This window comes from Papaver somniferum, chromosome 7 (genome assembly GCF_003573695.1).
Source record: "Papaver somniferum cultivar HN1 chromosome 7, ASM357369v1, whole genome shotgun sequence".
In the NCBI taxonomy this organism is placed as follows: domain Eukaryota; kingdom Viridiplantae; phylum Streptophyta; class Magnoliopsida; order Ranunculales; family Papaveraceae; genus Papaver; species Papaver somniferum.
Window position 1 is genome coordinate 199,284,497 of NC_039364.1, and position 18,186 is coordinate 199,302,682.

Below are 18,186 nucleotides of genomic sequence, written 5' to 3' on the forward strand. Positions count from 1 at the left end.
AGATGCTCTGATGTTGTGCAAGAACAGCAAGCCAACAACTAGATGAAGATATAAACAGCAAGAATGCCCTGTAAACAGCAAATGATGCAAGTGCAGCTGCAAGTTAAGAGCAGCAGCAAGCAAATGAGCAAGGAAAGAAAAACAACATATGCGCCGCAACCGAGTCCCCGGCAGCGGCGCCAAAAACTTGATGGGTTTTATAAACAACCTATAAATTGACCTGCAAGTATACAGGGTCAATTGTAGCTAGAATGGGAAGAAAGGGAAAGTCCACAGGGACAAGGGGGAGCAAATGTTGTTTTCTAGCTTCTCTAGCTGCTTCCTAAGCTAACATGGAGCTGAATGGACTGATGTATGAGAGCTGAATGGGGGCAGTAAACAGTGAGTGAAACAAGTAAAGATTGTGGTGCTAAGACACCACTGTGAGCATGAGGGGAAGACAAACAGTGAGCAATGAAGGTAAAAAAATGAAAGAAAACAGAAAACAAGCAAAACAGTTGAAGATGGAAGTGTATGAAGATGGATGAGAATTCTCCTTCACCTAGCTAGTTCACCTTGGTTACATCCCTGTCATGTGGCTAGTTAACTACCTAAAGTCCTTGGATAACCCCTAGCATTTCCTATCTGATTAAAGCATAGGCAATCACAGTTCATTTAGGGTCTAGGTCTCTAACTAATATGGCTTTGTGAATCCCTTAGATTATCACTAACTCCTAGCATTAATGGTCTGTTTAAAGCACCACTAATCACAAGCCAGTGAACCTTTGGAATGTTACTAACCTAAATGTTTTGAGCTCAACAGGGTCTAACCCAAATGGCTAACCAACAAAGTTCAGTTGTCTTCTCACCCTAGTGGTGAATTAGAACATAACAAACATGGTGATTTACATGAACATTAACATACACAAGAACATGAACATAACATCATAACAGAGTTTAACAGTGAAGAACAAGTACTGACAGTATAATTGAAATTGAAATTTAACATGAAATTGAAATTGAAATTAAACATGAAATTGAAATTAAAATTAACCCAATTAGGGGGTATCTCGGCTAACCCAAGAACATTTTAAACATTCTACATCAGTTTCTATTTATAGCTTACATCAAATCCCTAATTTCTAAACCCTAAAATTTGGGGATTTTCAATTTCTCTCACCCATTTGCGAATTCAGCTCGACCCATGCTTTATCTTCTCTTCCTCCTGCTCCTGCTACGTTTCTAGCTTGATTTGTGTCATCAAATGCACACTCTAGGGTTCAGAGAGGAAGAGTGTGAGATTGATGGAACAACTCGGCTAGGAGGATAGGGGCTAGGTGGTAATGATGGTTTGGGGTATGGTGAGATAGGATGGTTGTGGCAGAGCAGTTGGGAGAGCAGGTGGAGGAGCAGGTGGTGGAGATGGTGGTGGTATGGCGTCTGTAGAGGAATGGAGAAGATGGAGTCGATGGTTTTGGGAAGAAAGGTGCGTTTGGTTGGGTTAATAGATTTGGGTTCTTGGGTGTTGAGCGGGTTTATCAATTGTTGATGCACAGCGAGGATGAGACGTTGGATGCGAAGATGATGGATCGATCTAACGGCGAGATGGAAAGAAGCGGGGAGCGACCGTTGGATGCCCGATACAACGAAACTGACGGCTCAAGATGGAGTTAGGTGCTGTAGTGTTAGACAGAAGCTTCAGACTTTGATGTACTGGCGATGCTGCGACCGTAGGATGCTGAGATGATCCAATCTTACGGCTAGAAAGGGAAACGGGTATGGATATAGGAAATAGATTTGGATGAGGCTTTTGGGACTTGGGTATGCCAAGCCCATATCTTCTTTAAGAACAATTCTTCCTCTTCAAGCCCACTTCTAGCCTTTTGGTCTTGTGCACAACATTCTTCGCGGCTTCCTTGTGTGGTTCCTCTTGGCTTCCACCACTTTTCTGCTCTTTTTGCTCCGTAATTCATCCAAGCTTTATTTAGTACCTAAAAATACAAAATTAATTAATAAAAATATTTATTCTTGAAAACAATGAAAATACAGAATATGGATAAAATGTAGAATTAATGCACAAAAGATGAGTTAAATGCCAAGAAAAATATATAGAAATATGCACTTTTTAGCACTCATCAGTACCCAGCATTCGGAAAGTGTCACTCCGCACCGACATGCAGGACCTTCATACGAGGGTTGGCGAGCACGTCAGGGGCGGAATGATCGTGACGTGAGACATAGATCACCCGAAAGACAAGCTACTAAGGACCGTGATCCGAATCACCGCTACGAAAGTAATCGCTTCATCGAAGAAGCCGAGCGATAATCTGGACCAAGCAATTGGCAGAACAACAGGCGCGAAAGGGAGCAGTACCTCAACGATCGAAGAAGAAAGGGGTATCTCGACGGGCGAAAAAGAAAAGAGAATTATGACGAAAACCGCCGCTCGACGAAACATAGACATGAGAAAATAAAATCAAGGCGGAACAAGGAGTTAGTCAGAAATGAACGAATCCGTCGAGAAACTGAAGGACATCCATCACAAATTGAGGAACTCAACAAAAGAAAGCTAAGCGAAATGATCGAGCAGGTGCTAGCTCAGAAACAATCCAGAGAAGAAAGGCTACAAGTTTTAGCGATGAAAAGGTCAATGGACTCACCTTTCGTCGAAGAAATAAGGCAGTTCCGCCCACCAGCAAACTTTGTGCAGCCCCAGTTCAAGGAATTATTCGACGGAAAAAGCGACGATCCAGTAGAACATGTACAACATTTCCAAGCTTCAATGAGTCTGTGGGGATATAGCGATGAGTTGTTGTGCAGAACTTTCCTGTGACACTGACAGGTAAAGCGTTAACTTGGTTCTCACAGTTGGAATCAAATTCAATTTCGAACTTTGGGATGCTTTCAGACGCGTTTTTCGAGCAGGATAAGATCAATCTGGGAAGCAAAAAAGGTAGCAGTCATTTATTTGGATAACGTCAAGAAACGAATGAAAGTCTGGTAGCTTTCAACCAACGGTTTCGCCAAGAGGTTGGAGAAGTCGGCGTGGTTGATGCTGGGATCATCATTGAAGCGTACAAGAATGCCTTTCCTTATGATGAGTTCAGGATATTCAATTCCTTAATCGTGCAACCGGTGGGAAACCTCAAAGAACTATATGCAAGGGAAGATAGCTACGCAAGGGCAGAAAAAGAGAAAAGAGAAAAACTATCACAGACGAAAGGGGCAGCAGAAATGCCATCCAAAGTGAGATGCCACCCAGAGGAAGACTCCAAGAAGAAGAATCGTGAAAGCTCGAAAATCCGAAATGAAGAAACAAGCGAGTCTAAAATAGGGCAAAGGAAAGATGGAGTGAAGTTTCCAAGCCTTAACATTGGGCTAGGAGAACTCCACAAGAAGATCAGAGATTCGCTCCCTATCCCAATACCGCTATTCGAAGATACTAAAGGCAAAAGAGATAAAAGCAAATTTTGTGCTTATCATAACGACCATGGGCATACCACAGACACTTGCCGAACGCTAGCGTCTGAGGTCCAGAAACTGGTCGACGAAGGAAAACTCCAACAGTACGTGAAGAAAGACCCATCACGTATCAATGCACTAAATTTGCAAGAAATATTCGTGAGCCATGCAAAAATCGATTCTGCTTCAAGAAAAGCTCATGAAAATGCGACGCGCCTGAAGATACGGCAAATACAGGATTGGAGAATTTTGAACAAGGTGGATTATGTCAATCTGATAGGCACCGAAACTCTGGAAGAAGGGAAGACAGAGATATCATTTATAAATGCCGATTTTGACGGAGTTTATCGTCCACATAATGATACGATTGTTATTCTAACCCTCATCGGAATGTACAAGGTACGACGTGTCTTGATTGATACTGGGAGCTCGATAAGCGTCATCTTTTCTGGAGCATACTCCTCAATGAATCTCAACGAAGGACAGGTTGAAGCAGACGACAATCCGATTGTCGGGTTCAGTGGCGAAACGGTGAGTGCAGTTGGGAGAGTCAATTTACCTACCACTGTAGGAGGAAATACAGTCATGCAATATTTCTCACTACTTGATTGTCGTGCACCTTACAATGCTATACTCGGTCTTGATTGGATCAATTCCATGGAGGTAATAACTTCTACAGTCCATCAGTGTCTAAAATTTGTCACACCAACAGGGGTAGTGAAAGTCAGAAGCGATCAAGTGGAATCACACAAATGTCATGAAAGCGCAATGGAGGAATACCGAAAGTCAGAAGTGAAGGCCGTGAGATACTCCAAGTTGAGAAGAAGTTATATCAACCACAGTATTTCCCTCTCACCTATTATGAGAAAGGGAAATAAGGGCCACCGTCGATCGAAAGGTTGATATAGGTACAAATTGGAGATCAAGAAAAACACACTACCTACATCGAAGCAGAGTTGCCGGAAGAGGAACGTGAAAGTATGATTTCCCTTTTAAAAGAGAACAAAGATGTACGCTTGGAGCTTGAAAGACATGCCAAGAATCGACCCAATGATTGCCTGTCATCGACTAGATATCCGAGAGAATTACAAACCAGTGAGGCAAAAACCACGCAAGATGGCTCCGGAACGCAAAGCGAAGGTGGCGGAGGAGATAGAAAGGATGCGAGAAGCAGGCATCATCATACCAGTGCGGTACCCGAAATGGCTGGAAAATATTGTTTCTGTACCAAAGAAGAACGGTAAAATAAGAGTGTGTATTGATTTCATGAATTTGAATAAAGTATGCCCAAGTGATCCTTATCCGTTGCCCAGAATCCCAGATTTGGTCGATGCCACATCTGGATATGAACGGTTGTCTTTTATGGATAGGTATTCTGGTTATAATCAAATACCATTACATAAGGATGATCAAGAACACACTGCATTCATTACAGATAAAGGAGTTTATTGCTATGTTGTCGTGCCGTTTGGTCTAAAGAACGCCGGAGAAACCTATCAGCGTCTGGTGAACGAAATGTTCAAAGATATGATAGGCAAGACTATAGAAGTATACATCGATGATATGGTGGTAAAGTCTGAACAAAAGTTGTCTCATCTCATAGACCTCAAGAAAACATTCGAACGTTTGAGGCAATATGGAATGAAGTTGAACCCAACTAAGTGATCATTTGGGCTCACATCTGGGAAGTTTCTTGGTTACATGATGACGCAGAGAGCAATTGAAGCAAACCCAACGCATATCAGGGCAATACTCGATATGCCATCACCAAAAAACAAGAAAGAAGTGCAAAATCTTACCGGAAGGTTGGCTGCTCCAATCGATTCATATCCCAAGCTTCATATAAGTTCAAGCCATTTTTCCAGATCTTAAAGAAGGCGAAAAGTTTCGGATGGAAAGAAGATTGTGAGCGCGCTTTTAATGAAATCAAAAGGTATTTAACTTCACCTCCAGTCCTTTCAAGTCCAAGAACGGGTCAAACCATTTATATATATCTTGTTGCAAGCGATTACGCAGTAAGTGCAGTTTTATTCGTACGAGAACCTTATGAGAAACCTGTCTACTTCGTTAGTAAATCCCTAACGGAGGCGGAGACAAGGTACTCAAAGATTGAGAAGATAGCACTAGCACTGGTGCACGCGGCAAAGCGACTGAAACCCTATTTCGGAGGACGACATATTGTGGTATACACAGAATACACACTAAGAAAAGTGCTCGCTGAAGCAGATGATTCAAGCAGGCTTGCTACGTGGGAAACCTATCTCAGCGCTTACGGGATTACCTACGAGCCAAGAACATCCGAGAAAGGACATGCACTGGCATCATTGATGGAAGATTTTCCTGTATATGATATTCCATTATCAGAATCAATCATCGATGATGAAATCCTACAAGAATTAGAAGGAAATCTGATTCCTCTACCATGGGAGTATTCTAAAACAGTCAAAACATTCTCGAGCGAGAGAGATGTACCGACTAATTTCGTGAATCCATCGGAGTTACCAGAAGATGGAGAAATATTATGGAAGTTATACACCGACGGGTCCGCAAACACTAATGGAGCTGGCGTTGGATGTTTATTGGTCTCTCCAGACGGGTTTCATATGGAAAAGTCTATCCGGCTAGGATTCCCAGCCTCCAACAATCAAGCCGAGTACGAAGCAGCAATATCCGGCCTAAAAACTGCATTACACCTGGGGGCGCGGAGAGTGAAACTGACAACCGTCTCAATGATAGTGGCACATCAATTTACTGGGTCATATAAGGCGAAGAATGAAAAATTAGCATCTTATCTCGAATGTATAACTGAATTTGCAAAGAAGTTCGACGTTTTCAGCATCGAGAAAAAACCGAGGGTGGAGAATAGACATGCAGATTCACTTGCATACCTGTCATCAGCTGTGGAGTCTGATACCCCAAGGTATATCGTCGTCGAATTCCAAGAATTCTCAAGCATTCAGAAGGATTCTTTTGAAACAAATCTTATATGCAACAATGAAGTTGGTGAATCTATGCAAGATAATTCACCGGAAGAAGAAGAGAATGATCCCATGGATATCGAAGATTGGAGATTACCATATATTCGTTACCTACAAGCTCAAGAACTTCCGGAAGATAAATATCAAGCTGGAAAAATATCAAAAAATGCATGGAGGTACGTATTGATCGAAGGCGAACTCTACAAAAAACCAATTGCAATGGAGCCATATTTGCGTTGTGTGACTCCAGATATAGGGAAACAATTAATGGTAGAAGCACATGAGGGATGTTGCGGAAATCATTCAAGTGGAAGGAGATTAGCACACAAACTCTTATCTCAGGGATATTTTTGGCCTTACATGCAAAGAGACGCAAAGGAATACGCCAAGAAATGCGTGTCATGTCAATTACACGGACCCCTTCTAAAAAGGCCAGCAAATGAGTTGCACCCTGTTATGAGCCCTTGGCCCTTCAGTATGTGGGGATTGGACATCGTAGGTCCATTTCCTACTGCACCTGGGGGCGTCAAGTATTTACTAGTAGCAAATGAACATTTTACCAAATAGGTAGAAGCGGTAGCCTTGGTACGAACTGAAGCAGTTCATATCCGAAAATTTATTTGGGAGAACATAGTATGCAGGTTCGGCGTACCATCTACTATCATATCTGACAACAGAAAGCAGTTTGACTCACAAACGATCAAGTCCCTCTGTGAAGGATTACACATCAAGCACAATTTTTCCACCCCTATTATGTACAGAGTAACGGGCAAGCTGAAGCAACCAATCGAGTGATCCTGGACAACCTTAAAAGAACTCTCGACAAAGCTAAAGGAAGATGGACGGAGTTCTTACTCGGAGTCTTATGGGCATACAGAACAACACCAAGGAGGTCAACAGGGTTTGCACCATTTACATTAGATTACGGAGTAGAAGCTGTAGCTCCAGTAGAATTGCTTGTCCCAACAACAAAAACACTAGCCGAACGTTCAGGCCAAAACTCAGAGATCCTAGCAAGGGATAAAGAACTCCTAGAAGATGTTCGAGAAGAAGCATCTAGAAGGTTGGTCATTTATCAACAGTCCATGAAGTTTCAATACAACAAGAAAGTTCGGGAACGAGTATTTCAACCAGGAGAGCAGGTGTTGCGCAAGACCAGGCCTAGCACACTTGATCCCAACAGTGGAAAGTTGAATGCTAATTGGGAGGGTCCTTACTTCATTGATAGGCCTGCTGGCAGCGGAGCATACTGGCTAAAGAAATTCAATGGCCACGTAGAGCCAAAACCATGGAATTCTTTCAATTTGAAAAAAATTCTATCATTAATGTAATAATCATTTCCCTATAATAAATGATTTTTATCTACGCTTAAAAGATCAAACTAATATGGATGGATACCCATGACGAGAAGGTCAGAGTACGACAATGACAATACGGTATTCATATTCTCTAATTAGGAGAGGCATATCTCATGAGGTAAACCTAAACGATTGCTTAATTTATTTTCAATATTCATAAACAAATGTATGATACACACTTCGGTACTAGCCAGAGTCGTTTAGTAATAACACTCGTATAGCTAAGATCGGACATAAACTTCGGACATACTAGCCAGATCTGTTAGACAATAACTCTCGCGCAGCTAGCACCGATCCCAACTTGGCTTTGATTAGAGGAAATATATTCCTTGCGCGGTCTTAGTCAATACTTGCACAAATTTGCGAGCAAGCTAAACCGGTTTAGCGCAGGCTCAAGAATAGCAAGGACCTTGTTCCATGGGCAATGGAACCCTATCTCAGGGCAGTGAGAACTAAACAAATTGTCTTTGATTAGAGGGAATATATATATATATATATAACCTTCGCACAATCTTAGTCAATCTTGCGTGAATTTATAAACAAGCTAACTAATATTAGAGCAGGCTTAAAATGAGCAAGGACCTCGTTTCATGGGTAATGGAACCCCATTCCAGGATAAGGAAAATTCAAAATTGGAGAGGTTGCAAAACCAAGCACACACAAAAAATAAAATAATAAAATGATGATTTTATTTCAATAAAGATTCCAAAGGAACACACAAAAAATAAAATAAATACTAATGTCTTGGAAATGAAATAAAGATATTTATGCTTTTCCTAGCGATATTCCTCTAAGTCATCATTGAGATCTTTAATCTCCATATCCTTAAAAGCTATCTCGGAACGGAGGCGTTTGATTTACTGGTCTCTGTTAGCAAGGACGGGTTGAATCACGTAATCCCGCTCAGCTGTAGAAGATTTCAATATTTGATTCGCACGATCAATCGAAGATAAGAGGCGATGCATGTTCATGTTACAGATGCCAAATATTTCAGCCAGATCGGTGATTTGGGCATAAGCCTGTCGATCTTTGGGTAGAAGGCAGCCATTTGCCAAGCCTTTGGCAACAGTGGGATCAAAAATGGCAGAGTCCTCTTCGGTGATTCGAACACCATTCGTCTTGACAGGGACTGCAAAAAAATCTGTAGTAATATCAGCGGGATCTGTTTCATCAAATAATTCATTTAAGGACTTCTTGTAGGGTGACGTCGGAGTGTATGTCGGGGAAGCCTGATTCATTATAGAAGAAGACTCAATCGTGTCAGTAGAAATATTAATGACTTTATCCGGGGATGGAAAAAGTCTCAGCCGCACATCCTTCACCTTCATCCTGGGAGTTCTCGTTAGAACCAGCTTCCTGTTGGCTTTGGGAGCATCTTCATAAACCAGAACACCTTTTTTCTTTTGTCATCTACAAAAGATTTGGAGAGGAATGATTAATTCATTTCTTTAAAAAAAATATATATATATCAGCTGATGTGATCGTGCAAAAGTAATACAGTATGCAAGATGAACAGTCAAAGACATACTCAATCAATTGCGAAGAACAGGTTGGAAAATATGTATTCATACGGATACTACATTTAACAGTAAAGGAAAAAGATTCCCTCTGTGTTGGTGTCATCAGGCTACAAAGTTATGACTAACTTTTTAGTAAAAACAAAGAAGAGATATAGAGAGAAGGTTCAAGTGGGGCAATAATACTTCTTTCAGTGGTATTTATAAAAAAAAAAAAGTCTTAAGTTGCAAATACGGAGTCAGAGACTCAGAAGGGAATTTGTTGGAGATTTTTCGAAGGCCGCGTAAGTCATTTTTGAAAATGTTCAACAGATATTATTCAGGGCGCTGTTGAAATACGTCATTATCCACGTGCAAAGAAAGAAGCAGTCAATTCACTACTTTATAGTATGCTGAAAAGACCCATTCGTATACAGTTGGAGCAGTAAGGAAGTACGTCACCCTGCTATACCTGCAGTTGGAACCGACGTACAAATTAAAACAAGGGCTTTTTAATAAAGTGATCACCTTTTTGAATTATATTTAAGAAAGTGGCCGTTATTTTGATTTTTTATATAAAGGCCGATATTGACTTTTTTCATCTCGTTTTTTTCAAAAAACGGGTAACGGCAGTTATTGCCTATGTGTCAGTCATCCAGCCCATTCAAAAGACACTTAAGTCCCTCAAATCGTATCACTTGGTCGAGTTATCAAGTTCATCTTCTTCCCGTCTGATTCAGTTCCTAAGATTACAGTGATTCATTAACAAATTTATATGAAAACAAGTATATATTCATGATGATACACAAGCACTGAAACCACCACATTAAGAAACTGAAATTTCATAAGCTCTGTGGTATCTTCTTCATCGCTGTAATTTCATATTTCGTCGACAACCGACAAAATTGATGATACACAAACATTGAAACCACCACATTAAGAAACTGAAACAATCCTTTGTTAATTGACGTAATGTACTCAGCTCTGCAACCCATTCAGCCTATTCACTGCAGCAATTACACCCTTACCTGCATATTTCAGCTGCAATAACAACTCATCTTATTACCTCTTCTCATTTTCACGACATTTAAGCCTAATTCCTTCCTCTGCATCGATAGCAACAAACACAAACTCATAGGTCATTCAGTATTCAACCTTCTCCATACTCAGCAACACTAGTGTACCTGCAACATCACCTCTTCAATAGCAGCTGCAATAAGTCCTCACCTCCAATATCTTCATAAACCGTAGATACCATACCCCATGTTGACATCAAATGCTCATCTGTAGCTGAACCCATACAACTGAGTCTCTTCATCTCTTCCTTGTTTAGTTCAACAGACCTATCTGATATCAGTTGCTCATCTAACCATCAAACTAACAATTGCAAAATGATCTAACAACTGCAGTCACTTCTCATTTTCTCCCTGTAACAACCACCAATTACAATTGCACCTGCAATTTCATTTCAGCTGCAAAATGATCTAACAACAACACCATTTGAGCCATCATCTCAGATCAAAATCACCTATAACTTTAGCTCAAGTCAAGCAACTTATCATAGACTGGTTATTTCTTGGTTAGCAACTATCCATTTTATATCCTTGCCAGTGACTACCAACACCTTCTCATCATTATCTAAAGCTACAACAACAACATTACAGTATCCGCTAGCAACTTCACCACCAGAACCTTAACCATTATACAGCTGCACACACCTGAAATCCAACTCCAACATTTAATTCCTCACCAACTCCATTCCTGCAACTTAAGATTGTCTCCTCCAACATAGCACGTCCATTGAACCTAACAATTACATATATGCATCATAAGAAGAATTCAACTTCATCTATACTATGAACCCTAATTCCCTGTGAAATCAAAATTTAACCTCATGCAACCATTTTCACTCCAATCAGAACCAAACCCAATCATTAATTGTGATTCAATTAGCTCAATTTCATATAAAACAACAAATCAATTACAAAACCCCGAATTTAACTTACCTAGTTTTATGAGTTGAATCAATACTCGAATAAATACCATCACCAATTTCCTTTTCTAATTCTATTCAGAATTCTTTAGGAAACCCTAACTTTTGTTTTCCTCTGAATTAAACCCGCTTTGTACCTCATCTCCACAAAATCAAAACCCCTCTCTAAAACCCTAATATTCACTAGATATCTTCTTTAACATATATGTATTGAATCAGTCCAGTTTCATCATCTTCTTTAATATTCAGCTGCAATCAATTTTCAGCAGAAAAGAAGGATGAAGGAGAAGAACGGAGAAAAAAATCGAGAGAGAAAAAGAGACAGGAAGAAATGGGAGAAGATAACACCAACCTGTCTCTTATTTGGGTAAGGCTATGGTGGTAATTTTATAGGGCGAGTTGGACTTTTTCAAAACCTTTGACTAAATTGGTGGGTCCAAGTGTTATACTTAACAGAAATGTCAGTTTATAAAAGATTTAATTTGTGTGGCCGGTTTATTAAATATATGGTTTGAAGCAGGACACTTTATTAATTTGCCCTTAAAACAAAAATTTGAAAAAAGCTAACGAAACGGCGAAGTTGGGCCTTGGCAATATTACTCAAGTTAGAAATGGAAGCATTCAAGCATCTTATTTCACGGTAAAAAAAAAAATGAAATGAAATAAATTAGCAGCAGGGACCAACGGCGCAAGACTCATTTTCAAATGTCAAGCTTTACTCCAGCTACAAATAATCGGGCGCATAGTTTCGACACTAGCATGGGGGCGACAAAAGTACGACTGCGAAACAACCGGTCCATGACACTTTTCTTAATCCACCGATAAATTGAGAATTAAAAGGAGGCGATGTTTGGACCATATAATTATAAAATGGGCTTGATAGGATCTGCATCCCATTAGACTTAAGCAGAAATATTGGGTCATGGACATAAGCCTAGATCCATTAGGGTTCAAAAACCCAATCTGATAACCTTATTAAAGGTGACTATAATCATTGAACCTAAAAAGGTGGATGAATTTGTTAAGCTTAAGATCAAACATTAATTCAAACCAGGAAGTTAGAATTAATCTGGATTTGTATTTAGTCCAAGCACATTAATTGACCTGGTCATCCTAAAAGAAGGGAATGAATAAAGGTTAGCTATTGGACCAGGTTCATTTTCAAATGTCTAGATACATAATTCTGATTCTAGCAGTGATGAACCTGGACGACATTTGGTCCAAGTACATCATCACAATGAATGCAGACAGGTAAGTGACTGGATACATACCCTCTATTACCTATAAATAAAGGAGGAATTTCAACAGCAGAGGTACACAATTCTAATCATTTTCTCTCCACTAAAACATGTTTAGAGCTCCTTACTCATTGAGGCATCGGAGTGTCCTTGCAGGTACCCCCCTCTTTTCTTCAAGAATATTAAGAAGCCAAGAGCATTGAAGAGCTGAGCAGGAATTCTTTCATCAACAAGCACGAATCACGAGGAAATCTGTGGATCATCTCAACGGTCTACAAAACATCCATCAAGTATTAATCTTACGCCATCCAACGGATAAGATTACATCATTTCCGTACGAATCTCGAGGATTGTTATAGGAACATTTTTGTTACAACAGGAACAAAGAGGAGAAGCTCATTCAAATGAGGGAGAAAATAGATGCTTTCACTGTTGAAGATGTTATCTTTGACCCTTATTTGAGGATTGAAATGAAGTTGATGTTCGAAGGTTCACAGAGACCGCAGGTTACAATGGACCATTGTATCATCCCATAGGTTACGTTATGACCAATCCTCGTCGAACTCTATGCCAAATTGCTCATATTCAACAAAGGGTTGTAAAGGAAAACTTCAAATTATCCAAGGAAGGATCCGAGACAAAAGGCCCCACCATTGTGATCAACTACAGGCCAACTCCAACGGTTGATGCTTGGAACAACCGCCATGAAGAAAGATACCAACTCGCAGCGGGAGAGGCAATTCCTTGTAACAACACGAAAGAAGCCACTGCTGATTACATGGGTTGGTATTCTCATTTTGGTCATCCATATGTGATCACTAATGATCCGGAGGCCCAGCCATATATTCAAGAGGCTATGGCTCAAAGGAAGGCGGTCGACGAGACTAAAGATAAAAAAGGTCTATTTGGTTTGACTTGGAAGAAGCTATATTTCATGTCGGTACGTAATTTTGTTATCCTCATGACTTTGTATTTTAAGATTAATGATTATTATAAAATAATCTCTTACCACTCTTTTTGATATGTGAATAGAAAGAGAGAGGACAAGCTTTGCCAAATAGCATGACTTCATGCATCCGTCGTAATGGTGTGCTTAAAGCTCGTGAACAAAAGATCTTTCAAGACCAAATAAGGAACATGCATAATCCAAACATGGCAGAAATGTATGAGGGGGTGGTCACGGACGAAAGAGGCTTAAAGAGGGGTAGAAACTCTCTTGGAGGTGAGGGTAGTAGCCGTCATCAACCTTCATCTAGCAGCGAAGAGACAAATGATGAAGAGGTGGTGCACGGTGTGGGAACTATCCAAAGAGGTGGTCGTGGTCGCGGTAGTCGCGGTGGTCGTCGTGATGGTCCTAAAACTCGTGGTGGTGGTCCTAAAACTCGTGGTGGTGGTAGTACCAACAAAAGGGGTCGTGGTGGCCGCCATGCTTAGGTATGGATTTATGTTAGTTGTGTGTGGTTAGTTATGAATTTCGACTTATGGATATTATGACAAACTAATAGTTGTGTGTTAATTATGGATTTTAGCTTATGTAATTTAGCATATGGATGTTAACTATGAATTTGAAGTTATTTGTGTTAGTTATGAATTTAAACTTATGGATATTATCTATGAATTTGAAGTTATTTGTGTTAGTTATGGATTTAAACTTATGTATGCTTGTTTGTGACAGTTTTGGTCTGAAATTTTGAGTTACAGAGTCAATTACGGTTGGTAACTATTTTTTGTTATGAACCGTTGCACAGACTGGAACAAGCATTTTTTACTAACTTAAGTTACGGTTCGTAAAAATTTATCGAAACGAACCGTAGAGAAATTTACGGTTGGTAACTCTTTCACCCTAACCAACCGTAAAACATCATGTAACCTATAACTTTGATTACGGTTCATTTTGAGTCACAGTTACCAACCGTAACTCTGTATATTTTGATTTTGACGGGTTTACGGTTGGTAATGTTTCCGGCTAAGAAATCGTAACTCTGGGATTCGGTTTTCTCCAGAGTTACGGTTTATCATCTCTAAATAATTACGAACCGTAACTTTCGAATTCAAAATTTTACGGAGTTACGGTTCGTGAGGTGCTTACAGTTACCAACCGTAACTAAACTTTTGGCAGAAAAAAAATAATTGTTTGCACTGACATGTCCTTGTGCAATTTGAAAATATAGCCGTTGAGACCTTCAACAACTTCATTTTCAAAAAATAGATCCGTTATTGAAATGTCCTTGCACTAACAACTTCATTTTTTTTTTGTTATAAATATATACTTATCCTCCTTGCTAGAAGTTACACTTCCACATGAATCATCTCTTACCTTAAACTAGATTATGGCTCTAAACCCTGAACTCACTTTGGAAGAAGATTTATGTATTTGCCGCAACTTTGTTCTATGATATCCAAAAAGAGGGGAAGAACGACGTCGATGTGGTTTTGTGAGTACAAGTTATTTGAGAACAATTTTTGAAAACTTTTGTTCCGAAACAGGTAACCCTAATCACCGCGATGGAATTATGTTGTATGTTCGATATGGAACTATTAGGGATAACGTTAAAGAATTTATGGCATTAGTTCGTATTATGAGTGAAATACGATTAAGGGGTGAAACTGACGCTGAAGTTTTAGAGAGCTCTATTCAAGAATGGAGAAGTTGGAAAAGGTCGAATTTTCAATACTTACCTTATTTCAACATCCTTAAAGACTTTTATCGCACTCGTAGACCCGGATATTAGTATCCTTTTAGGTCGCATGAATGAATGAGTTGTAATGTCATTTATATTTGTAATGGTTTGATGGTTGTAGTGTTGGTTTAGTAATGAACATGGTTTAATGGTTTTAAATTACTTATAATTGCTTTGTATTTGGTGTCAGGGTCAGTTACGGTTAGTAACTAGATTATCGATACCAACCGTAAGTGCAAATGTCAGTTAAAATTTGTTTCTAAAGCTAGTTACGGTTGGTAACTGTATTATAGGGACCAACCTTAAATGCAAATGGCAGATAAAATTTGTTTCTGGAGCTGCTTACGGTTGGTGATTGAATCTAGTTACCAACCGTACCTCACTAGTTACCAACCGTAACTTACTTTGAAACCTTGCCTCTTATTGATATTAGCTCAACATACTTGGATTTGATATACATTCATTGAACAAAATACTTCATTCATAACGTGAATCAAATAGATATGATATTGTCACTCTTAATCATATCACATTTAGTCAAAATACCAAATATAAAATGTATTTCACCAAGACTTGTAAACATTTAAGCATCCTCTTCATCATCGATCATAACTATGAATTGCTTCGGCATAGACAACATTATGACCTTCCATAATTCAATCCTTTTCTTAAATTGATTGTACCAAGTCTTGGGGAGTTCACCGTCACAACCAAATTCCCTCCACAATGAAGGTAATGGGATTCCTTCATGCAGTCGGAGGCCGATGTAATGATTTCCTTCCACATGCCCCATGAAAACATTTTTTGTTGTTGACAAATCTTCGACAAACGGGTTTCTTGTTGGTGCAAATGTATGGCTCATGGTGTTGGAGATTAAATGAATGACGCAATTGAATGCGTTGGCGAGTAGTTGGCCATATATAGGCATGTGCATCCAATATTCGCTTGTCAAACATATATTGTCGGTTAACCGCCTTTCCATTTTTGCGAAGCTCTCATTTAACACCTCATCAGTTTCGTCTCTTTCAACTCTCATCATCGACTTATGAAAGTCGCGGTAACCACGTAGTTCCATTAAGCATTTTTTCCTTACGTAAGTAACTTGGTCACAACCCTACCCTATCGCGTCTTCAAAGAGTCCAAGTTGCTCCACGAATACGTGGTAACCACAATTCCCATCACCATGAACATCCTTCGTGGCCTTGATATGATCACGAATAAAGTCGGGGAAAAAACGAAGGTAATATTCATAGCGAATGTGATAGTTCCGGCTATATCGTCCATTCTCATCTCTAGGTGCTGGTTCAGGCACTCCTTTATATATACCGTCTCCTTCTCCTTCTCACCACTTGATGGAATTTTTTCAACCATCGGACTCTTTTCATTGTTCCTTGCTAATTTTTTAACACCAACTTTACCAACAAGTCTTTTATTGAACTATCTTGGGAGGAAACCTCTGGACCGGCATAGGAACCTTTACCTTTAACTCCATCATTTTTTCCCACTTTCTTTGCAACCATTTCCTTTAACAACCACTTCCTTTGAAACCTCGGGACCGACATAGGAACCTTTACCTTTAACTCCATCATTTATTTTCCAACTTTCTTTGCAACCATTTCCTTTAACAACATTTTGCTTCTTTCTTGTTGTTTAGAGCGAAATACCGGACCTTTTCCTTTAACATCAATTTTGCTTGTTGCACTTTCTTGAGTAGAAAGCTCGATACATTTTTGTTGTACATTTCGACGGCTTGGTTCTCCTTTATCCGCTTGACCTCTTTTTCGTTTGTTTCTACCTTGAACATCATCTTCTTCCATCTCATCCTCCGCTTCATATTCCTTTATCAACCATTCATAACCCGAAGGATTCTTTTCTTTGATTCTTTCGCCAATTCCCTTGCTTTTTTATTTCCTACGTACCTCTTTTTTTTTCGTAGGAGGCATCCCCTTACTCTTCCCCTTTGGTGGTTCCTTGATATCATACCTAAATTGTGGATATACGAAATCTCTCAAGTTACTCAACCATATTTTCCTTTGGCCTTGGCTTAGTGTAGCATATTTCTAGGCTAGAGCTTGACCAATCTCGGTATCGGCAAACGTTCCTCCAAATTGTTGATAAAAAATTGTTTCACGGAATGATAACTGTTTCCAAAAGGGATCAACATATTGAGTCGGGATCACTTTGTCTTGGTATGTGGCTATAACATGCCGACATGGGAGTCCCAAACTTGTCATGTTTGGACAAACACACTCTTCTTCATAATCCCCCAATTCATAATGTTGTACTTCATACATTATCTTATCAATAGCGCGGTGCGAAACTTGATGTGTAATTCCCCTTAGCCACTCATTGTCTAACCATTTGGTGTGTTGTTTACTTTGGATTTTTTCAAAAGACTCTGTAACTCTATCGTGATCACGGCGGAAATACGAATCCATGGCTTCGAATAGCGTAACTAACCCACCATTACAACTATGAAGTTTCTTCTTCAACCGGTTGTGAGATGACTCCACCGTACTTGTAGCTTGGTTGTCATAGTGCCTATATTGGTTAGTGAACGCCGATACGAACTTCTCTTTGTGAGGATCCAACCAATTATCCAACAAATACTTCACAACACTTGGATAACCTCTTTTCCAATGAGCCACTAACATACGAGCTCTATCCTCGTATTCATCCACGGTGATAGAATAGGTCAAGGCTCACCACTCCGTTTTGAAACTTTCCCATTTTAGTTCCGCCAACTTGTCATCCTTCTTAAATTTCTCTTTGGCATCATTTTGTTGATGTAACGGTAGTTTCTTTATTCTATCCATTTCGCTTTTTTTGGTTGGATGGACAAGGCGCATGCACTTAGTTTCAATACTTTTCTACAAGTGGAACGTGCAAAAAAGGTTATGAGCTTCCGGGAAAACCCTCCTTATTGCATTCAACAAAGCTTGTTCCTTGTCGGTAATAATCACCTTTGGAGTATCCCTCTACGGAGAATAACTTCACTTGG

At 39.7% G+C, this 18,186-nt stretch overlaps 2 protein-coding genes across 2 annotated transcripts; both read left to right on the forward strand.

Annotated features, from left to right (window-relative positions):
* The first annotated feature begins 2,557 nt into the window (after window positions 1-2,557).
* LOC113295797 lies at window positions 2,558-4,344 on the forward strand. Its single transcript, XM_026544123.1, has 3 exons — window positions 2,558-2,740; window positions 2,848-2,932; window positions 2,984-4,344. Exons 1-3 carry the CDS (start codon window positions 2,558-2,560, stop codon window positions 4,342-4,344), a joined length of 1,629 nt encoding a protein of 542 aa, XP_026399908.1.
* Window positions 4,345-5,145: 801 nt separating this feature from the next.
* Window positions 5,146-7,750, forward strand: LOC113295798. Its single transcript, XM_026544125.1, has 3 exons — window positions 5,146-5,246; window positions 5,375-6,949; window positions 7,138-7,750. The coding sequence occupies exons 1-3, from the start codon at window positions 5,146-5,148 to the stop codon at window positions 7,748-7,750; spliced, it is 2,289 nt and encodes a 762-aa protein (XP_026399910.1).
* Window positions 7,751-18,186: the final 10,436 nt, after the last annotated feature.

Excerpts from the sequence above, each read along its gene's own strand:
- LOC113295798 (XM_026544125.1), top strand. The coding sequence starts at position 5,146 with ATGACGCAGAGAGCAATTGAAGCAAACCCAACGCATATCAGGGCAATA. Across the intron at positions 5,247-5,374 it reads GTGCAAAATCTTACCGGAAG|GTATTTAACTTCACCTCCAG; the intron begins GTTGGCTGCTCC and ends TGAAATCAAAAG. Across the intron at positions 6,950-7,137 it reads ACTGCACCTGGGGGCGTCAA|GATTACACATCAAGCACAAT; the intron begins GTATTTACTAGT and ends CCCTCTGTGAAG.
- LOC113295797 (XM_026544123.1), top strand. The coding sequence starts at position 2,558 with ATGATCGAGCAGGTGCTAGCTCAGAAACAATCCAGAGAAGAAAGGCTA. Across the intron at positions 2,741-2,847 it reads GCGACGATCCAGTAGAACAT|TTGGAATCAAATTCAATTTC; the intron begins GTACAACATTTC and ends TGGTTCTCACAG. Across the intron at positions 2,933-2,983 it reads CAATCTGGGAAGCAAAAAAG|CTTTCAACCAACGGTTTCGC; the intron begins GTAGCAGTCATT and ends AAAGTCTGGTAG.